An 18,837-nucleotide genomic window follows, 5' to 3' on the forward strand; every position below is an offset into this window, starting at 1 on the left:
CCCTACAGGGTGTTTGCCAAACATCATGAACAGCTTCATAAGCAGCTTTGGTCAGCACATGAGGCAGACCTCCTTCTGTTCACCTTCAACATCTCAGAGTTCTGTCCTCCTCCCCAAGAGTCTCTGCGTCTGTGCCAGTGCTGCCTCCTTCCAAGCTGTTCCTGGTGAGGGATGACCTGGCGCTGGATCTGGTGGAGGCAGCTGGAGGCAGCAAGGACTCAGCGCTATTTTTACCTGGTGCCAAAAGGGGTGAAGAGGGCCAGGTGGGCACAGGATGGGCCTCCACAACCCTTTCCTTGTCCCTGGTGGATGTCTTCCAGTCTCAGCTGAGCATCACCTCTCCGGCGTCTACAGCGCCCCACTTCTGTGCTACCTGTACTCTTGATAGCAGCTGTCTAACTTTAAATGACTCCAAAACTAAATGAAATGTTATGTAAAATGCTTTTATTTGTTAGTGAAAAAAAACTAAATACATGTTTAAAGTACCGATCATCTTTTGATTATGATTAAGTCATTTTTAGACTAAATCAAAAAATCAGAGTCATTTTCTAGAACATAGTCTCTGCAGAGCGGCAGGAGTTCAGTTGAAGTTCACCTTTGAGTTGTGGGGGAGGCCATTGGAGGGGAGTAAGCCCGTCCTTGTTTCCTGTCACCCATCTATTTACGTGCTATCCAACTAGCTTACAGCCCTCCAACCCTCAACCAAGCATTACCGGTGCAACAAAAATGGTTTTTGGAAAAGAGTCCCACATTTTTTAGCCATTTTTTGCAACATTTCAATTAAAGAAATACTAAGAAATTATATTTTAAGATTAATTTCTTTATAAATGTCTTTCATCTTAAGAAAAATACTACAAGAGCATGTTAAAAACACCCACAAAAAAAAAAGAAATTCATCTTAGTTGGTATCTTAAAATGTGTTTTAGTCAGCTAATTTCTAAGATGCTGTTCAAAAGAACAACTGTCAGCTACAAAGATGTAAATATATCTATACACACCAACAAGAATTTATGCTGTTTTTTTTTTTTTTTTTACTTGTTCTGTCCAACAGCTGAGCAAACAGATTAGAGCTGAATGCCTTTTGTGTTGGACAGGAACAAGAATTTATTCTAATATGATCATACTTTACTTCATGTTTTTTCCCCAATATACTTTTCACGACAAATTGAGAAGCGTTTGTTTTTAACCCCGAGTCCATAAAGCGTCCAGGAGCTTCGGTGTGTCACTGATAAAGTCTGTTTAGGATTCCACATTCAAAAGATACGAGACAAAGTAGCCTAACCTTTCCATGCAAACACTCCCCTTTAAAGATGTGACGTGTCTGCAAGTAAAGGACGTTTGTCCTCGAAACTCTACTTTGTCTTATAAATAAGCAGAGTGTGTTGGTACTCATAGGCTCAGCAATGGAAGACGGTCTTACTTCTTTTAAATCCTCGTTTCACTCAAACCCTACCTGAATAAGTCTTACCTGCAACACAAAACTTTACTTCTAATCAAGTTGTGCTGTTCTACATAGTGTGAAAGGCCATCAGAGAGAGGAACACAACACAAAGACCCCCTCCTCCCTAAAATTATCATAATTTTTCAATATTTAAATTAATTGAAAGACTCTTCCAAAAACAGCAGAATCTACAATTCAATATCCAAAATCAAGCCGCAGCCTGGTGCGCTCCTGTTACAAAAGGTCATTAAACACAATCAATATGGAGATTAGTGCTCTCTGATCTACTTCCGTTGCACCTGCATGCGAGCACTCAGGTGAAGCCTCAGTGCACTTTCCTCTGTGAGCAGAGGAAGCAACCGTACAGAGGAGCGTGGGCGCCCCTGCTTTCTTTATGCAAAGATGAAGGCTTTCCATCACGCTGAGGTCTAAGAGGTAAGGCTTTATCTGTTTTACATCTGAGCCACAGCAGGCTCTCATGTCTCTCCACACCATCACCAGTTTGACCCAGATTTAAGGGCACAGATGCAAATCATAGATTTACTATCAGCTAACTGAACGCGCACAAATAACTCTGGTGAAGGCAGCCTGTTGTGATTTGGATTGGATGTCGGTTGATGTCACGTTGGGTTAAAACTGAAGCGGACTCCTTCTCTGGGGGGGAACTGTATCTGTGTGGCGGGAGGATAGAGGTTCTCACCTTTGCCTTGAGTCTGACGGTGAGCATGTGCTGCCTCCCAGACGAGTCCTCTGCCTTCAGTTTCAGTGTTTGGAACTCCATGTCTATGTGGACCATCCTGGGGAAAAACAACGGCGAAGCTTACATGCTGCCCGGGTGTCAGACTCCAGGCCTCAAGGGCGGCAACATGCTGGTTATTCCACAAATTCGGCCCAACCTGTTGCTGATGATCTGGATCTGGTGTGTTTTGCCAATAAGAATCTACAATGGCAGGTTAGTCAGAAAAGCTGTAGGACGAGGCCCAGAGTTTGACCCCTGTGGCATAGAGACTGACACAGGCCTCAATAACAAAGAAATCTGATCAATCACACAGTTGTTGAAGCAGTGTAATACGTCAAGCTAAGATTTTTTTTTCATTTCAAGTCTAGTCTAGTCTCTAATGGCTCTAGTCTAGCCATTAGAGAGTTGACCCCTATAGGTGAGGCTGGTTTTTTGGGTGTCCAGCCCATGGAGGGCCATAGAAGAGAAGTGGCAGCATCTTAAAGGCAGCAGTTACTTTGAGGCCACCTCGAGAAATGTCATGAAAATGGAACAAACGATTGTAATGTGTGGCAAGTGTATTGTACAGCATTTGTGAGGATAATGTAAATTGTCTGCACTTATGACCTACGTGTGATGCTGTGGTATGGTGCCCTAACGCTGCACTTTAGTGGTTAGTGAGGTGTAAGTACTGGTCCCTTACTGACCACGTACAAATGAGCTGGCACAGGATGTGCAAGTGATACGCAAGTGCCTGGGACTTGTGCAGGATGCCCACACAAACAGCGCTCTGTTTGCCTATCTTCCTAAATGTTAAAATTCAGGAGAACAGACTTATCACATGAACAGCACCAACAGGCCCTTTGCAGACTGTCCAGGGTTTGGAGGGGTTTAAAAATAGCAAATCTGTACCATGTGCCTGCATCTCACCTACTTCAACCTTACTTAGTGTAAAAGTTCACTATGACCTGTGGCCCACAGCATGCCTGTAGAAAAAATGTGTATGAACATATTTGCTCTACGGGCTCATCGAGCCCTCTAGGGTCTTGCTCTTTTGTGCCGGAAACCTGCATGCCACGCACAGGTTTGCCCATTTCTACTAGTACCTACCCAAAGGGCAGGTTTGACTAAGGTCTAAAACTCTCCAAGCTCCTTAACAATAAACCCAAAACCTTATAAATGAGAACAGATCAGTTAGAGCTCATGGTCACGATAATGTTGTAAAAGATGAGGACGATCACAAAAACGTTGACCTCTGTCTGGCAGTTTAATTGAAAGCCATTATCTATTTTTCTCTTTTCCTAAAACAGTTCTGCTTCCTGCTTGATAATAAAATCGTTAAATTTCCTAAAACGTAATGTACTTTGAAAACTCTGAATAAGAAATTGCTTGGAACAGGATCCATTGAAAATCAATTGATCACAGCAATATTTTGTCTTTAAAGATTACAAGTCTTTTACTTCCCAGTTCTGCTTAAAAAAGCTAAGAATCATTAATTGTGTATATATATTATTACATAGATCTATGTTGTTTTTTTTTATAACCAAGACTTCTGGTTATAAAAAGACTTCAGTTATTGGAAAACAAAAACTCAAGACTGATTTTGCAGCTAATAAAGTGGAGGTCAGTATAAGCACATTGTTTCATGCTAGGGTTGTCTGGAGAACTCTGAACATTTGGGGAACAGAAGGGAATATCTCAGGAAACAAACAACTTTTTAAATAATTCTAGAATTGACAAAGCGTCTTCCAGAAACATAGGTCAGTAATATTTTCCTGTCATCAAGCCCTTATCTGGTCCTACTTTAGGTGGTTCTTTGGTCTTCATTAGAATCACTTGATGTTTCCTTTAACTTTGAAGTAAATGTTATATTTCTTCTATGACATGAAAACGATATAGTCCACTTACACACTAGACTTGATGCTTTTATGTCTCTACTTACTGTGTGCAGAAGTAAAATAACGCTGCTCCAAAGTGCCTCTGACAGTTATTAGAAAACAGTTTAAGGCTCTCCAAAAAAAAAAAAAAAAAAAAAAAAGCCTCTCAAGATGAAATCAGACTGAGTTCAAATTTGCAAGCTTGCGAGAGTCAACTTGTAAATCTGACTCTTTTCTTTATGAGCCAATTATTAGCTATTGAGGCTCAGGACACAACACAGATCTCAGGCAGTTGATCAGCAGGCAGATTTACTGCTGCAGCGCTACCACCAGCCAAGAAACAAAAGACTGATCTGAAATGTTCTCCTCCAGATTTACAGTACACTACAAAGGACACAGGCTGACAAAGCCGCAGAGGATTTATGCAGTGTGTTATGGAGGAGTGATGTGCGCAGTGTGCTCAGAGACACACTTAGGGAAGTGATGGAATGATGGGACACGCTGTCCAAAGGGCCCCAGCTCATAAAAGTGTCTGCTCGCTCACACGTTTGCAATCAAACTTCCAGGGAACGCCAATAATTCATGCAATGTCACATGCACACTAACATCTACCAACACAAAGTCATGATCACGCCAACTCCGCATACACAGCCTCTTCCTTCTCTTACATTTTAATACTCATTTGAGAATCAATACAGAACTGTTTCAAAACACAAATGCTACTTTTATTGATTTGACACACAGATGTCTACTTCTTTTATTTTAAACTAACCAAGCATACAATACTGTACATACAATCCTGCTCTATTTCTATGTTTCTGTCTGTAATTCTGCTGCAACAGTGGACTTTACCCATTGCAGATTGAATAAATGACGATTTGATCAGATCTGATCTGATCTTATCCTATATTCACTACAACGAGTGTAGCATTGTAGATGGAGGACAAGAATCAAAAGACTTTCAGAATAAAAAAGCTGCTCATCTTTAAAGCAATATTTCAAGGATTGGCTCCTTAAAAGCAACAAAGCATTATGGGATGCATGAAAAACCCATTTTGATCATCTTTTGATCTGTTTTCAAAGCCTTTCCAGTGATCTTTTAATGATGATTATGCGTTTTTAGCCAAACCCGTGTTGGACATAGTTTCTGCAGGGCGGTAGTAGCTCATCAGAAGTTTGCCTCCAAGTTGTGGGTGAGGCAAACCCGCCACTTTCTCTTCCTAATTACTGAGAGCTCTCTGTTTACACTCTCTCCCACTGGCTTACAACCCCAATTTAGGATTACCGGAAAAACATTTTTAAAGCAATATCAGAACTCTCCAGTCGTAGAGTTCTAAGCCAGATGCCAGCTCAGACCAGGAAAACAAAGACGTAAATGGATCTATTTGTCTGCAAGTGGATGCATCTGAATAAAGCAGAGCTTTATTCAGATGCATCCACTTGCAGACAAATAGTATTTTCTACGTAACAAATCCAATCTTATTTTAAGCAGCATTTTTTGTCTGCTCTGGATTCACAACAGTTTGAATAAAGAAATACTCAGAAATGCAACTTTGATTATAAGGATCTTTATAAATGTCCTCTATTATCAGAAAGATGCCACAGGAACATGTTAAACCAACACTTTCATTGGAGTGGGTCTTTTACACTTGAAAAGTGCAGTAAAAATCATGTTCTTTCAAACAAAGTCCTCCGTTTGGATCATGCCTTTAAACATCTAGAACGAAGCCTGAAGGCAAAACTGCATTGTTAACATCCATGCATCTATCTGCGTCCTCTCTGGGGGGCTATGTCTGAATGACCGGGGCACTAGCTGCTGGGTTCGCCTCTTCATGGAGGAAACAGGATGATGTCGGACGTCAGTTTGCATCTCCACAGCCAAGGGAGCTGCTTCCAGACCGAGCACAACATGGCGTTTCTGTGTGCACTCAGCTCTGACTGCATGATGGCAAAGTAACTGGGAGATGGTGGCATCAACATATGTTGTGCAATTCTACTTCCAAACAGCCTTTGGAAGTGGAAACCGGGAGTTTTTTTTTCTCACATCGACATGTTGAAAAAAAATGTTGATTTACTACATCTATGGATTGAGCCCCCTTTAAACCATTTCTTGTATTTTTTTCTGGCCAAATTTTAAATGTTGCAAACAGTTTTTAGTTGTTAAAATTCATTTCTCAGTTTCAGCCACTTAATATGAGAATTTTTCTTTTCTGTCTGGTTGTATTTTGCGAGATGTATGGGTGCTTTTTATGTACTGTAGAGAAGAAACCGGCTGAAAAACTGTTTTAAACGGAGTCTGATTTGTTTTTTAATCTTTTTCTGTTTAATAATATCAAATCCAAGCAAAGGAAAGCAAAATAAAAACAAAACAAAACAAACAAATTGGTCTTTAATGAAACTTTGAAAAGTGAACTGATATTTGATTGAACCATGTTGACTCAAACATCAAAGTGTGGACTTATGACTGAACCTGGACCGATTCAGTGTTTTCTGCAGTGATTGGGTCACTGTCATCAGAACAACACAATCATGATTTGTGAAGTTTTTTTGGTTCATTGATGATGCTTGTTATCCTTTCATTCTTTTGTATGTATGTGAATAATGACTACATACTTAAGGTATAAAACTGTATGCATAGATAAAGTTAAATTGGGGAGGGACTTTATACGATTTTTCTTCTATTTCTTTTTCGAGTACTGTCTATTAAACGGTTTCATTTTGGGTTTGACTATAAAATATCCAAATCAAAACATGGGGAATCCTTAATCAGCATATTTGCTAATCTCACTACAATCCACCAGAAAGAAATAATCAAAGCTGTTTAAATTTTGGTAAAAGTCTCAGGTTGTTGCTGTCATCGCTCTGCCTCCATAGAAGACGGTGAACTGAGTGAAGACATCAGAAAGGCTGAAGACCCTGATTTCCAACTGGGTGTGGACATGTGACATTAGCGGTGGCACCACTAAGCGCTGGAGCACCCACGGCCGTGTTTTTGGACAGTTGACCTTCCCGACCCGGTTTTTACATTAACCAGCAAAGTCTTTTCATTCCCAGCCTATTAAGATGACCACACTCTGAAACGCAGAGACGGAGACATGCTGGGAGAAGACTCATTTATACCTGGCCCAATCAGCAGACAGAACCGCCGCGGATATCCCTGGTGGCCATTAGCACAGCCCATAGCAATTAAGACGCTAAGCGAGTCTCGAGTGCTTTGCAGATTGAGGCCCACTGTGTGTAATGTTTCCTAACCTTAACACCATGCGAGAAACGGTGTTGGTCCCGTTTCCAACATAAAGCATACCTTCACCCCCTCCGCTCCTATTAAAGCCTAAGAGTCTTCAATTAGAGCCATTTGCATTTTACTAATATCATAATTGCAGCCGTGGTCATTAATAGGAAAGTGGAAAATGAGTGTAGTAGTCAAGGCTTAATCCATGCTGAGGGAGAACAAATATTTTCATCCTAACCACCCCCTTCCTTTATACTGACGAGAGCTGGACCTGTGGGCTGAGCTTTATTAAAGATGACCTGGATTTAACCATAACTCAATAACTCAAAAATGGGACTCATTAGGAACCATCTATTCATGTTAAGTTGCATTGTTGCAGACTCTCTAGGCAGTTTAGTTTGCAAAAGAGAAGGGGGAAAAAAAAAAGGAGGATGCGAAAATCGTGAGGAGGCGACTTCCTCCATTGCACGTTGCTATGCAAGTTCTTGAATGGTGCAAGCGGAGGTGCTTCGGATGAAAGAAGAATGAATTGCAGAGCTGATATTGGGATCATTGAATAAAAGAAGAAGATCCATCAGTGAGCTATTGCGCTGCTAAATTACTGCCGTGGTATCCAGGGACCATGAAAGTAGAGAACAGAAGCATTTGAACAGGCTGATCACTAGGAGAAAATGATTCTATTATCATCACTTAGTTTGCTCTTAAATGCCAAGACGGTTGTTTGAACCGCCTATTAGCACAGAATTAGTTAGGATTCTGTTGTGTTTACACCACAAGCCAATTGTAGCTCTGACAAAAAACTACAGCCCACCTTAAAGCTACGTTCACACCGGGCATGCGTGGCGCGTTCAAGAACGGGCTAAACGTGGGTTTTTGAATGTGCTTTTGTCAAATGGAGTACACAGAGGACTGTGGCTAGCCTTCCGTGTCTTGAAGAGGATGGTACCAAAACGTCACCACCAAATCCAAGTCCCTGATTGAGAATTCTGAACGTGGAAGCCCGAAACACACACATATGTGCATCTACATGAACTTTTTATTGAAAGCGGTCACTTGAACACACGTTACTGAGCCCGGTGTGAATGCAGCATAACAGGTTCCCCCTAAACCAGGATTTGAGGTTTTGTGATGGTCAGTTTGGGAGAGAGCAACTTATTTGTAAGTGGGAAAATGAAAGCAGCCCACTACACAAATCTAAAAGTATGAAACCCTAAAAGATGAACAATGTCTGGTGGAGCCGTGTTTTCTCCTTGTGCTATTTCCCCATCCTGGCTAGAACTTCATTTGGGTGTTAGTAGATTTTTTCAGGTGTTCTGGTTCACTTCAAGTCTTTTTTATGTCTTTGTTTTTCTTCTCTTGAAGACGATATCTCAGAAATACCACATTAGGCCACATAGTTCGAGAGCGCTAACGTTAAATCAGGTCTGAGCAAGTGTGTAAAGCCTTTAAGACTGGAACTGTCGCTGATAAAACTTAAATAACACACGCTCTTTGAACCACCGTAAATCTTCAACTGTTCACACGATCAACAGGAATCAGCTGATTCTGAAGCGGCTTTTCATGTGGCACGATTTTCTCTGCGACAAAATCTGCTGACATCCGTGAGCATTTCTCCCCTATAAAGTGCTGCACATCAGCTCAAAGCTGCTTTTCTCCACTTCAGAATCCGCTGGAATTTCATTGATTGTGTAAATCAGCCGTCCCCCAACATCCGGGCCGTGGACCGGCACCGGTCCATGGGTGATTTGGTACCGGGCCGCACAGAAAGAATAAATAACTTACATTACTTCTGTTTTACTTATTTCGGAATCTGAAAGATGTTTTATTTTGAAAACTTGCCAGATACATCTGTGTATATGACTCTTGACGCTGGCCAAGCCGCTCTTCTCAGTCACGTGATAGGTTAGGGCTAAAATAAAACCCAGTAGCTCGCAAAATGAGTAAAAAAAAAACATCTGGAAAGTTTCTTTGCCAAGGGGAAAACGCCCAGCCAGGAGACAGAAGAGGAGCCTTTGACTTCCAGAGAAAAAGAAAGCTACATTTAGTAGACAGTGCTTCTTTTTTGCACCATGAGTGCGGGAAGGGGAGAGGACGATCAGACTTGTGCGATGTACAATGACGTGCCTATCAAAATAAAAGCTCAGAGTTCGTCTTGTCAAGTCTCTGTTCGTCCTTCATCGTAGCATTGCTACAACAATCGTCCGCCACATCTTAAAGACCGGTCCGTGAAAACTTTGAATGATCCGTGGCGTTAAAAAGGTTGGGGACCACTGGCGTAAATGACTGATGAGTTACTAAACTGGAATGTCAACACTAGAGCTAAAGCTTTAGTGTTAAAGGGTTGAACTGTAAAGGTTATGATTTAGACCCCTGTCCTGTTAAAAGGCAGAGACAAAACCAGAACAGAGATCTGGCTCTGAAAGTTTTCAGAACTGGAATACACCTTTCTTTGAGATTACTGTAAATTATTCTCTACATTTTCTGTAAAGAATTAACATGACCTGTCAGGGCTCACATCAATAAAATAATTTGATTGAACTGCACTGAATATATTCTAGTTTTCAGGGTAAATCACAAACTGAAATGGCTTCGCCTGCACTTTGCTCCACAGTTACCGGCATGACCTGCTGAAAATCCCGTTTATATTTGCACACACAAGTCAAGTGACATGTGGAGTGAACCAGCGTGATGGTCACAGCCACCTTTCCCCACCGTCGAACAGCTTAAGGTTTTTTCCCCAGCGCGTGGCGCTCCTGGTGACCCACTTACTTGTCCCACCCAAGGGTCTCCATCTCAGAGATTATCTGAGCGTAATACTGAGGAGGAGGGATGGAGCAGCACTCAGGACGGCTCTTCAGACCCACTTCCTGCAACAACACACGGAGCACTTCTTCATTTAAGCCCTTATTTGGATGCTAATCATACAACTGTGTGACAACCAGCGCTTTTGGACTTTCTTATGTGTAGAACAAACAGATTGAACTAGAATTAGAAACATAAAGTTCAGAGCTTTAGATTTATCAAGTGTACAATGAAGTTCTTCTTTTCCTCCCTGTTCCTAACAAACAGGTCGTCTTTCTACTTACCAGCACAGTCTTCAACTCTAGAATGAAGCCGGAGAGATCGGCCGACTGCTGGAGCCGCTGCAAGAAGCAGAGAGGACACCCTTGAATGGTGGGATAATGAAGTGACAGTGTGATTTTTTTCTTCTTCTTTCCTTTAGCCAGCCAGCCATTCAAATCAAACAGCATTTGTGATTAATAGGGGCTGCCAACTGCTTTAATAATTAATGATAGCTTAAAGGCTGGGAAAATAATGAACTTTGCAGCCCAGGGTAAAATATCAATCTCATCCACATAACCCAAAGGGGCCACATAACAAATAGGGACATTTTCCTGGCCATGTTAATTGAAGTGGAAAAAATATATATATAAATATTCACATATGTTTTTTTTTCTGATTTGGAGTAATGGTTTATGAAACAGCTGCCAGACAAAAACAAAAAGGAGGCAAACAGGACCTGACAGCAAAAGTCTAAAACGGCTTAAACAGAGCGATCCGGATCAGGGGCAGAGGGTTCAAATCCTGAGAGGCTCATTCAACAAGTCGGACCTGGTTTACCTGCTTGACAATGGCCTCATATCCCCGCAGCAGGTGTCTTAGCTCCCAACCGCAGTGCAGTCTACAAGGGACGAAGTCCAAGATCAATCCCAGTTTGACAAATACAGGCCTATGACTCTTCAAAGAAATCGGTCATACTTGGCCTTCTTCAGCTGCAAATCTGGAGGCAGAATTATCCGGATTCGTAGATCTTTGTCCTGAAAATGACAAATATTCAGAAGCTTACATCATCGTTACTTTAAAAAACATAGCGGAGAACATTTAAACTCAACGTTCTCAGAGCTATAACAAAGTAATGCTACTTTAAATTCATAAAATGTGCATTTAGAACAAAGCATTACCAGAACTATCAGTCTTTTCTTCAATATATGCTCCTTAAGGACTGTATACACCAGAGGTCAGGAGCCACAAGTAGCTCTTTATCCCTTTATTGTGGCTCTTTGGCTTAAAAATGCTTTCAATAAATGATCAATTAGCTAAGTTTTGTGTAAATTTTCACATGTGAGATTGCATTTAAATTATGGATGGGTGATACTGTGGTACCAGCATAGTATCAGCCGATACAGCATAATTTGAGTTGATCGGTATCGGTCTGAAATAAAAAAATCTATCAATGTTCTTCTGACTTTTTTCAGATACACTTTATTTTTTAAATGTATTCTTGTTCCTAATAGATTCCTGACAACGGGAAGCTTATGGTTTACAGTTATGTCCAAAATTCAATAAATGGTCTGACTGTTTTCAGATATATTTTCAAGGTTTTAAAGTGATACTTGTTCCTATGAAATCCATTGCCGTTTGATAAAAAGGTCAAGTACAATATGATTGTACTGCTGCAAAGACAGTTGTGCATTTCTAACGAAGAAACAAAAAGGAGCATTGTGTTTTTCTAGACACCTAAATATCATTTTTGGCTAGGCCTGCACAATACATCAAATATTTCTCGGTATCGCGATATCAAGCTGTGCAATACGTGTATCGCAAAAGATCGCAAAAATTGCAATAAATGGTTATCTTAAATGTGCTAAAACAACCTTATGGCAGCTTGAAGTATTCAAATCAAATCCCTTTATGCATTTGACCAATCGGATGGACGCCTTCACGTCGTTGACCCATCGGATGAAGCTCTTATGTTAGATGTTCCCCTCCTATGTAGACGAGGGTCATTTGGAGTATAATTTAAGTTATTTTTGACTCGTATTGAAATTAAACTGTTGCAGTGAAATGATGCATTTAGTTGTTTAGGTATTTGTTCATGTATCGCAAGTTATATAGTCATTGCAATATTGATCACTAAATCGGGGGTTTTCCTCATATCGTGCAGCCCTAGTTTTAGCAACAGCCACAGTTGTATTGGCCAGAAAAAAATGATACTGACCAGTCTATATTTTACATGTAACTATTTTTTTAAATGATTGAATTCTACACCAATGTTGCTATGTTTGTATTTGACAGCAAACTGAGGAAAAGGGGAAAATATTGCATGTTTAAATTCGCTTTCATGCATTTTTTGAACAAGAGCAAATGTGCTGCAGCAGAGGATGACCTTTTCCGACACAGGATGTCTTTTATTTTGAAAGGAACTCCTACGTGACGCTGTCAAAAGTAAAAGAAATTAGTGGTAAAAACATTAAAGGGACATAACTTTCCCGAGTTTAACATAAGTCGGTTTAAAGAGTCTTGTAAATATTTTCGTCTGGTTAAAAATTATGTTATTCAGACGGTACCTGCACAGAGATGAATCCATCATAAACCGTTTTCTGCTCGTTCACAGGCAAAAGAAGCGGGTTGTCTTTAAACAGCGAGTCCTCCATGAACGTAGACATGCGAGCGTTTCAAGCTAACGCCACACGCGGACTACGATGGCGCTTCTCCTGAACTCCAACCGGGAACTTCACTTCAGTTGGTTTAGTTTGACTGAATACACGCAGGAAGTAAACAAACAGCTCGAGAAAGGAAGTGTCTCCCGCCATAAGAAGAAAAACTGCCGACGTCACGCAGCTGCGTTCAGGGACCGGGCAAATCATAGGATCTTTTAATGTTAAACTGTGAAGAATTCCGATTAGAAAAGAAAAAAAAGTGAAAATGTTTTAACCTTTTTGCTCGTCTGCCATGTTTGATAGATAGATGTGAGCAGTGGTTCGTCAAGTTGAATACATGTGGAGTCTTGGGCAGTGGTTCCCACCTTTTTGTATTTTATATATTTACTTGTTTTAATAAAGGAGTAAATAACAAATTAAATTAAACTTATATGTATAACACTCTTCCTACAACACTCCATAACTGCTTAGAAAAGAACTATACAACCAGTTATTCAGTGTGGATTATTTAAGTGTCTATGCTAAAAGTGAGGCAACATACTCGATGCTATTATATAATATCTGTATGTTGTGAACTTAAATGATCCAATTTAGACTGATGAAGTATTTAGTTCGTATACTTCTTACACTACACATAGCTACATGTCTGGTATACCTTCTATACGTATACTCAAGTATACTTAGTCAAATTAAATGCAAAGGTATTGCTTTTCACAAAAGGACTTTGAAATTTAAGTCATAAACTTAACTTCTTAAAATATTACACCACCTTTTTTTTCTTTAACGTTTCAAGCACATCTCCAATCTAAAAAATTATATATTTACATAAATTACAAATTTAAGTATTTTTTCACTTCTTTTTCTTTTCTTTTCTTTTTTTTTTTTACATTTACTACTAAAACCCAAAAAACATTTAAAGACCTGGACTTAGCATTCGTGGGTTACATAATTTTCTTGCAGATGATTTGGCATTTAATGAACACTTGAAACCCAGTTTACATTGTTGGGTGCTTTTTTATTTTATTTATTTTATTTAATAAAGAACTCCTTTAATGTTTTTATTTATCTATTTTTTGACCATCAACCTCTTAATATAGAAAATATATACCAGACTTTTTTTTAATCTTTGATTTCTCACAGAAATTTTCTGTATTGCCAAATTATTTTATTTTTCTTTTAGGATAAACATGTTTTGTCTTTTTTGTTGTCTGAAATGTTTCCTGTAGTTTTTCCAAGTAGTGGGGGAACATGCTAAACTTTATGAAGAAAGGTATGAATTAGGCTGGAAAATGAATGACAAAAAGTATCAAAGAACAAATTGATTAACATTGAAGCATCTGATTGGTCAGTTTATAACTTGAATAACTTGTGCTACAGAAAAAATATCATGAAAAAAAATAGGGTTAGCAAGAATGGTTATTCTGACGCACATACTGACTGAGTAACAGCTGCTTATTTTTGTTTACATGGGATTTTGGCTTCTTGGAGCCAGCGGGTACTTCCTGTTTGGAAACGTGAGGGGGGAGGGGTTGTTCAGTCCAGTCCTCATATACAGTCAATGACTGAAACGTAAAATTTTGCTCTAGAAACAACGAGCGGGGGAACGAGAAATGCAAAAATATACAACACAGGAGCTATTTTGTATAAACATTTTTTCTTTCGGTAACCGTTTAAGTTTAACAATTTTTTTTAAGTCTAATTTTCAAATTTAAATTTTTTATTTCCTTTAAGTTTACAACAAGTACTTTCCAGGTTACAATGGTTTTCACATTTAATTTTTTTATAATGCCTTTTTTCATTCACTTAAAGTGAATGAAAAATCTGCTTTTTCATTCACTTTAAGCTGATCCCAACTTGACTCCATAATAAGCATCATTGTTTAAAAAAATATGTAAGTAAAACAGTTTTAGATAATTTTGAAATTTAGTGGACTAAAACGTTTAAGACATTTTTCACTTGTCACCAGTTTAGGTTTATAGTTTTATAGTTAATTACAGTTTTAAATGTACATGTTTTCAAATTTTCATAACTAAAGTTTAAAATATTATTTTCTTTTAATTTGACCATTTAATTTGTTGGATTTTCAGTATTTCCTTTGAGTTTACAATACTTTCAAGTTTAAAACTTTTTTGTTTTTTTATAGTGTCTTGTTTTTTTACTTTTAGCTGATCCTTATTTGACCTCATACATCCTTACCTTCTAATTGTGTACATAAAACACTTACAGTAATAACTGGGGTTCAGGTGTTAGGATCCAGTGCTTGTGATGGCTAGAATGTTTTAAATGGTCATTCTAACTCAGAGAACCTCCAGAAATATTAACACTTATTGGTTGGATGCTATAAAGCATTCAACCCATTGTTTTCCTGTTTCTCTATTCATTATTCTCTTCTTTATTATATTTCGCCATTTTCTTCCGCTTTACTTCTACAATTTTTCTGCTATTTTAACCATTTAACTATTAAAATGTTCAGCTTTTTCCAGCTAGGACTTGTGGCCCTTCAAATCCTTAAACTTTTCAAGATATTCCGGGATTTCCAGGACTTTTGCCTTCATTGAAATACATGAGGAGTCCTTGGTGTAGAAGCTCGCTGGTTCGAGACCCGGCGCTGGCATTTTTCACATAAATATCTCTTTTTTCGTTATTGTGCTGTTTTACTTTATTTATGGTCAACTTTGATCATTTATTTATTATAATTTTTTGCCAGTTAATACCCTTCAAGTTTCCCTTTCCTTCAGCAATAGAGCATTTAACCCTGCTTTTCTTCTGTAAACGCAGCTCCTTCTAGTTTAATGTGACACGTGACCTTACTTGACCTGTAAGTAGGATCGGTTTTAACGCAGACCACAACAGAACAGCTCTGCCATTTGAGTTACATACGTAAATATGTTGGTCACACACAGACAAAAAGCACCAAAACTGATACTTAAAAAAGTTTTGAAAGATTCAAAAAGTCAACGAGTCACTTTCAAATGTCCCTTTATTTGTTTCAAATGTGTGAACAAAACGGACTCAAGAATCCTGCGGAAGCCCCAAAGTTCTTCCTCTCATCCAATGAAACTTCCAGTCATTCTTTCCAGTGAATGCCTCTTCTGCTGGTGGAGCTGTGAGCAGAGACAGGAAACGTGTGATTACACTGTATGGAGCCGGTGAGGGGAGTGTGTCAATGCCACACAATGTGCCTGCAGAGATTGATGTTTTTGTCATTCACCTGCTTCAAAAGCTGTTAGCCGGCTGATGCAAATCGAGAAACCTAGCAAGGCAGGCTCACAAACAAAAGAGGGAGAACCTCACTGCTCCTCTTTGCACATGTGTTTTGGAGGAATTATCTGAGGTTTCTGTGGTGACGCACACTGAGCTCAAATGAACACTGAGTCTTGCGCCTGGATGTGGGTAAGTGTTCAATGCCCTTTTTTTTGTTGTTTTCTCGTAGAAACTGGAGCAGTTAAATCATTTTTGCCCCCCCTTTTTTTTTGGCTGTGTAGTGCATCGGCACTGTGACAAAGGGAGGCAGCTCTCCTCCCTCTTTCTCTCAGTTTTTTTGCCTTTTGACGCGGAGCGCAGACCTGCAGTAAACCAGGACGGTGGGCTTTAGCGGCTTTCCAGTTGCAAAAGGGCGTCAGAAGGCATCATCATCAGAGGAGAGCAGGGGAGACAGATGTGTTTGAGCTGGGCGCTCTCCTGCTTCTCCCTTCTCTTTGTCTGACGGCTCTGCCTTCCGCTGCCGGTGCTCCGTCTGGGAGAGGAATGATCTATGGCGCTTTGTTTATCACTGGCCGTGGTCACTTCTCTGGAACGCAATTGGCTGGAACGGCGCTGTGTGGGTCCTGCACCCTGCGTCTCCCTCCCTCTCCCTCTCTCTCTGAAGCATGAGTCGAGGTGTCTCGTCCAACATGCTTTTTTTTTTAAAATCTCTTCTTCTTTCTCTTTTTTTTTTTAACCTTGTGGTGTTTTGCATGCATCTGAATGATAATGGGACGCATTGTTCCCTGGACTGCTGACTGACTGAATGGCTTGACAGCTAAAGGGGTTTGATGATAACCAGGAATTTGTGCATGCCCAGCTCCAGATTATCTTGCCTTTTTTCCCCTTCTTTTTGAGCACCTTTTTTTTGTCTTTCATGTCTTATATGAATAGGATATTACATGATTTTCTAAGCACAGTAGGATGGTTTGCATCTTTTATTCTCATTCTTCTGTGAAGTCTTTCATGAATACAATTGTGGCGGTTTTTTCTTTTTTACAGACAAAGCTTCTTTTATTTATTTTTCTAAGTATACAAAACATAATCTTTGAGTCTTTTCTTTTTAGTAAATGCATCTTTTTTTTCCTGAAAAAAATTATTTTCATTGTTTTCACTTTCAGATCTACCTAAATTCTGCCTAGAGTTACAACAATTTCGTAGATTTAAGTGACTTTCAGCACTCCTGCATGGTTTTGCGTGCCGCACAATGGCAGACAAATTGATTTAAGCTGCTAAAAACTGTTACTTCCTTCTCCTTTAGGAGTTTGTGTGTGTGTGTCTCCAGATAAGTGCAGTGTGTGAAGACTTAACCCGTGGATTACAGGCCTACCTGATAGGCTTGTATCCAGACTGCTGTTTGACACGAGTTGATGGGATTACAGGGGCGGGCGTTTTTCCCGCCCCCTGCACCCCCTCACTTCAGTGGGTGGAGGAGTAACTAAGTGGAATTTAGGGTCACGGTTTTATCCACACGTGGCTTTTAGTATTATTATTATTATTTATATTTTAAGGCCAATTTTATTTTTTTATTAGGCTAAATTTAACTAAAATCGATTGTGGACAATATTAAAAATGACATTCCTTTGCATATATTGTATTAATGTAAAAGTGGAAAGTGTGTTTCTGTCTGAGCCGGGAAAGTAAATGTTTTCAAAATGTTGCTTTTCAGGTAGAAATAAAGAAACGTAAAACACAAATGGTGCAGAAACCTAATTGGGGAGGGATTTATCACGTTATATAAATGAAGGAAAGAGCCCCCACAATATTGTCCCAGCCAGACTTGTGTGCATCATGTTGATCTGCTCAGTGATGGAGAGCAAAGCCTGTAGAGATCAATGCAGATTGTATTGCAGTTTGCTGACAAAAAGTCACAATGTGTGTGCACTTTCCTCTGATTTGGATTGTCTTTATTTGCCACTTAATCATCTCAGCAACTTTTTTTTTTTTTTAAATAAAATTTCCCTGAACCAGCCCCGATGCCATTCAGATAATATTGCGATCAGTAGGAAACCAAAACGCAGAGATGCGACGCAAGTCCACTTGAGCTGATTAGTGTTTGAAGTGTGCTTGTTAGGCAAACTGTGAAGTGTGCTTGTTATACATCCAGCCTTCATGCTTGATTACTGCCGGCACTTCACGACCGCAGCTGTGTACATAGACACTGCTGGGATCTGCTGTGTCCGCTGACCAGTGGAAATATTAGCAGCTCTTCTGGTGAAAACAAAACAAAAACTGTTAAGGAAAGTAAAATACCCCACAACCAGCTTTCTGATATGACTTCTCCTCCTGTTACATCCAACTAAAATGGTGTAACTTCCTCCTGCTTTCTATCTTTCACACCTTCTTCTTCTTTTTGCAAATCCCAGACGGTGCCAGCTGAATATGTTATTCCATATGCTGCATTACTGGACATGCTCCTTTATAATGCATGCAACAAGAATCCCTCAGTAATTGTGTGTGTTGAATCTAATACTGGTTTGAAATACAATGTGAACATTTGGGGGAGGGTGAAATCGCCTGCTGTGATTCTCCATCTGCTCTGTGCAGCTTCGGCACAGACCATCCTCCTCCTCCTCCGAATAAAGCGTCACTTTAAAGGATCGATTCTTTTATTATTGAAGTTGGTCTCAGTATTGCGGGCTAATACATTCAACATTGATCCCCCCCCCCCAACTTTCATTGCCATTCCTTCCAGTGAGGCCTGCAGTTACAGGCTCATTCGGCAGATTAAAGATTTTACAAAGTGACTTGAGGAGAAATAAGCCCATAAACTGGGGTGTTCACATTTTGGTGGGAAGGGGAGACTGGGGAGAATAAGGAGTCGCAGTTGCCAGCAGGCGTTTTGAATATCATTACCGGCTTTGCAGGGAAAAATTGAAATCATA

At 39.7% G+C, this 18,837-nt stretch overlaps 1 protein-coding gene and 2 long non-coding RNA genes across 6 annotated transcripts in view; 2 read left to right on the top strand and 1 right to left on the bottom strand.

Annotated features, from left to right (window-relative positions):
- The window catches only part of fancl (FA complementation group L), a 30,814-nt gene extending 17,921 nt beyond the window's left edge, over positions 1-12,893 (bottom strand). For 2 of the 4 annotated variants that reach the window (XM_078931697.1, XM_078931696.1), the window contains exons 1-6: positions 12,617-12,892; positions 11,028-11,086; positions 10,881-10,950; positions 10,355-10,411; positions 10,038-10,135; positions 2,142-2,238 (exon numbers count right to left, since the gene is read on the bottom strand). In XM_078931697.1, coding sequence (XP_078787823.1) covers positions 2,142-2,238; positions 10,038-10,135; positions 10,355-10,411; positions 10,881-10,950; positions 11,028-11,086; positions 12,617-12,715 — 480 coding nt within the window. In that variant the 5' untranslated portion in view covers positions 12,716-12,892. Of the gene's footprint in view, positions 1-2,141; positions 2,239-10,037; positions 10,136-10,354; positions 10,412-10,880; positions 10,951-11,027; positions 11,087-12,616 lie in introns of all 4 variants that reach the window. The other 2 variants (XM_004076940.5, XM_011484104.4) reach the window with 2 other exon arrangements.
- The window catches only part of LOC144984107 (uncharacterized), a 217,738-nt gene that overhangs the window by 8,915 nt on the left and 189,986 nt on the right, over positions 1-18,837 (top strand). The gene's annotated exons all lie outside the window — the stretch shown is intronic.
- LOC110016489 (uncharacterized) overlaps positions 15,801-18,837 on the top strand; it is a 184,241-nt gene continuing 181,204 nt past the window's right edge. The window contains exon 1 of the long non-coding RNA XR_002874790.2: positions 15,801-16,102. This is a non-coding gene — a long non-coding RNA (uncharacterized LOC110016489). The remainder of the gene's footprint in view (positions 16,103-18,837) is intronic.

This window comes from Oryzias latipes, chromosome 15 (assembly GCF_053564925.1).
Source record: "Oryzias latipes strain Hd-rR chromosome 15, Olatipes_Hd-rR_3.1".
Lineage (NCBI taxonomy): Eukaryota > Metazoa > Chordata > Actinopteri > Beloniformes > Adrianichthyidae > Oryzias > Oryzias latipes.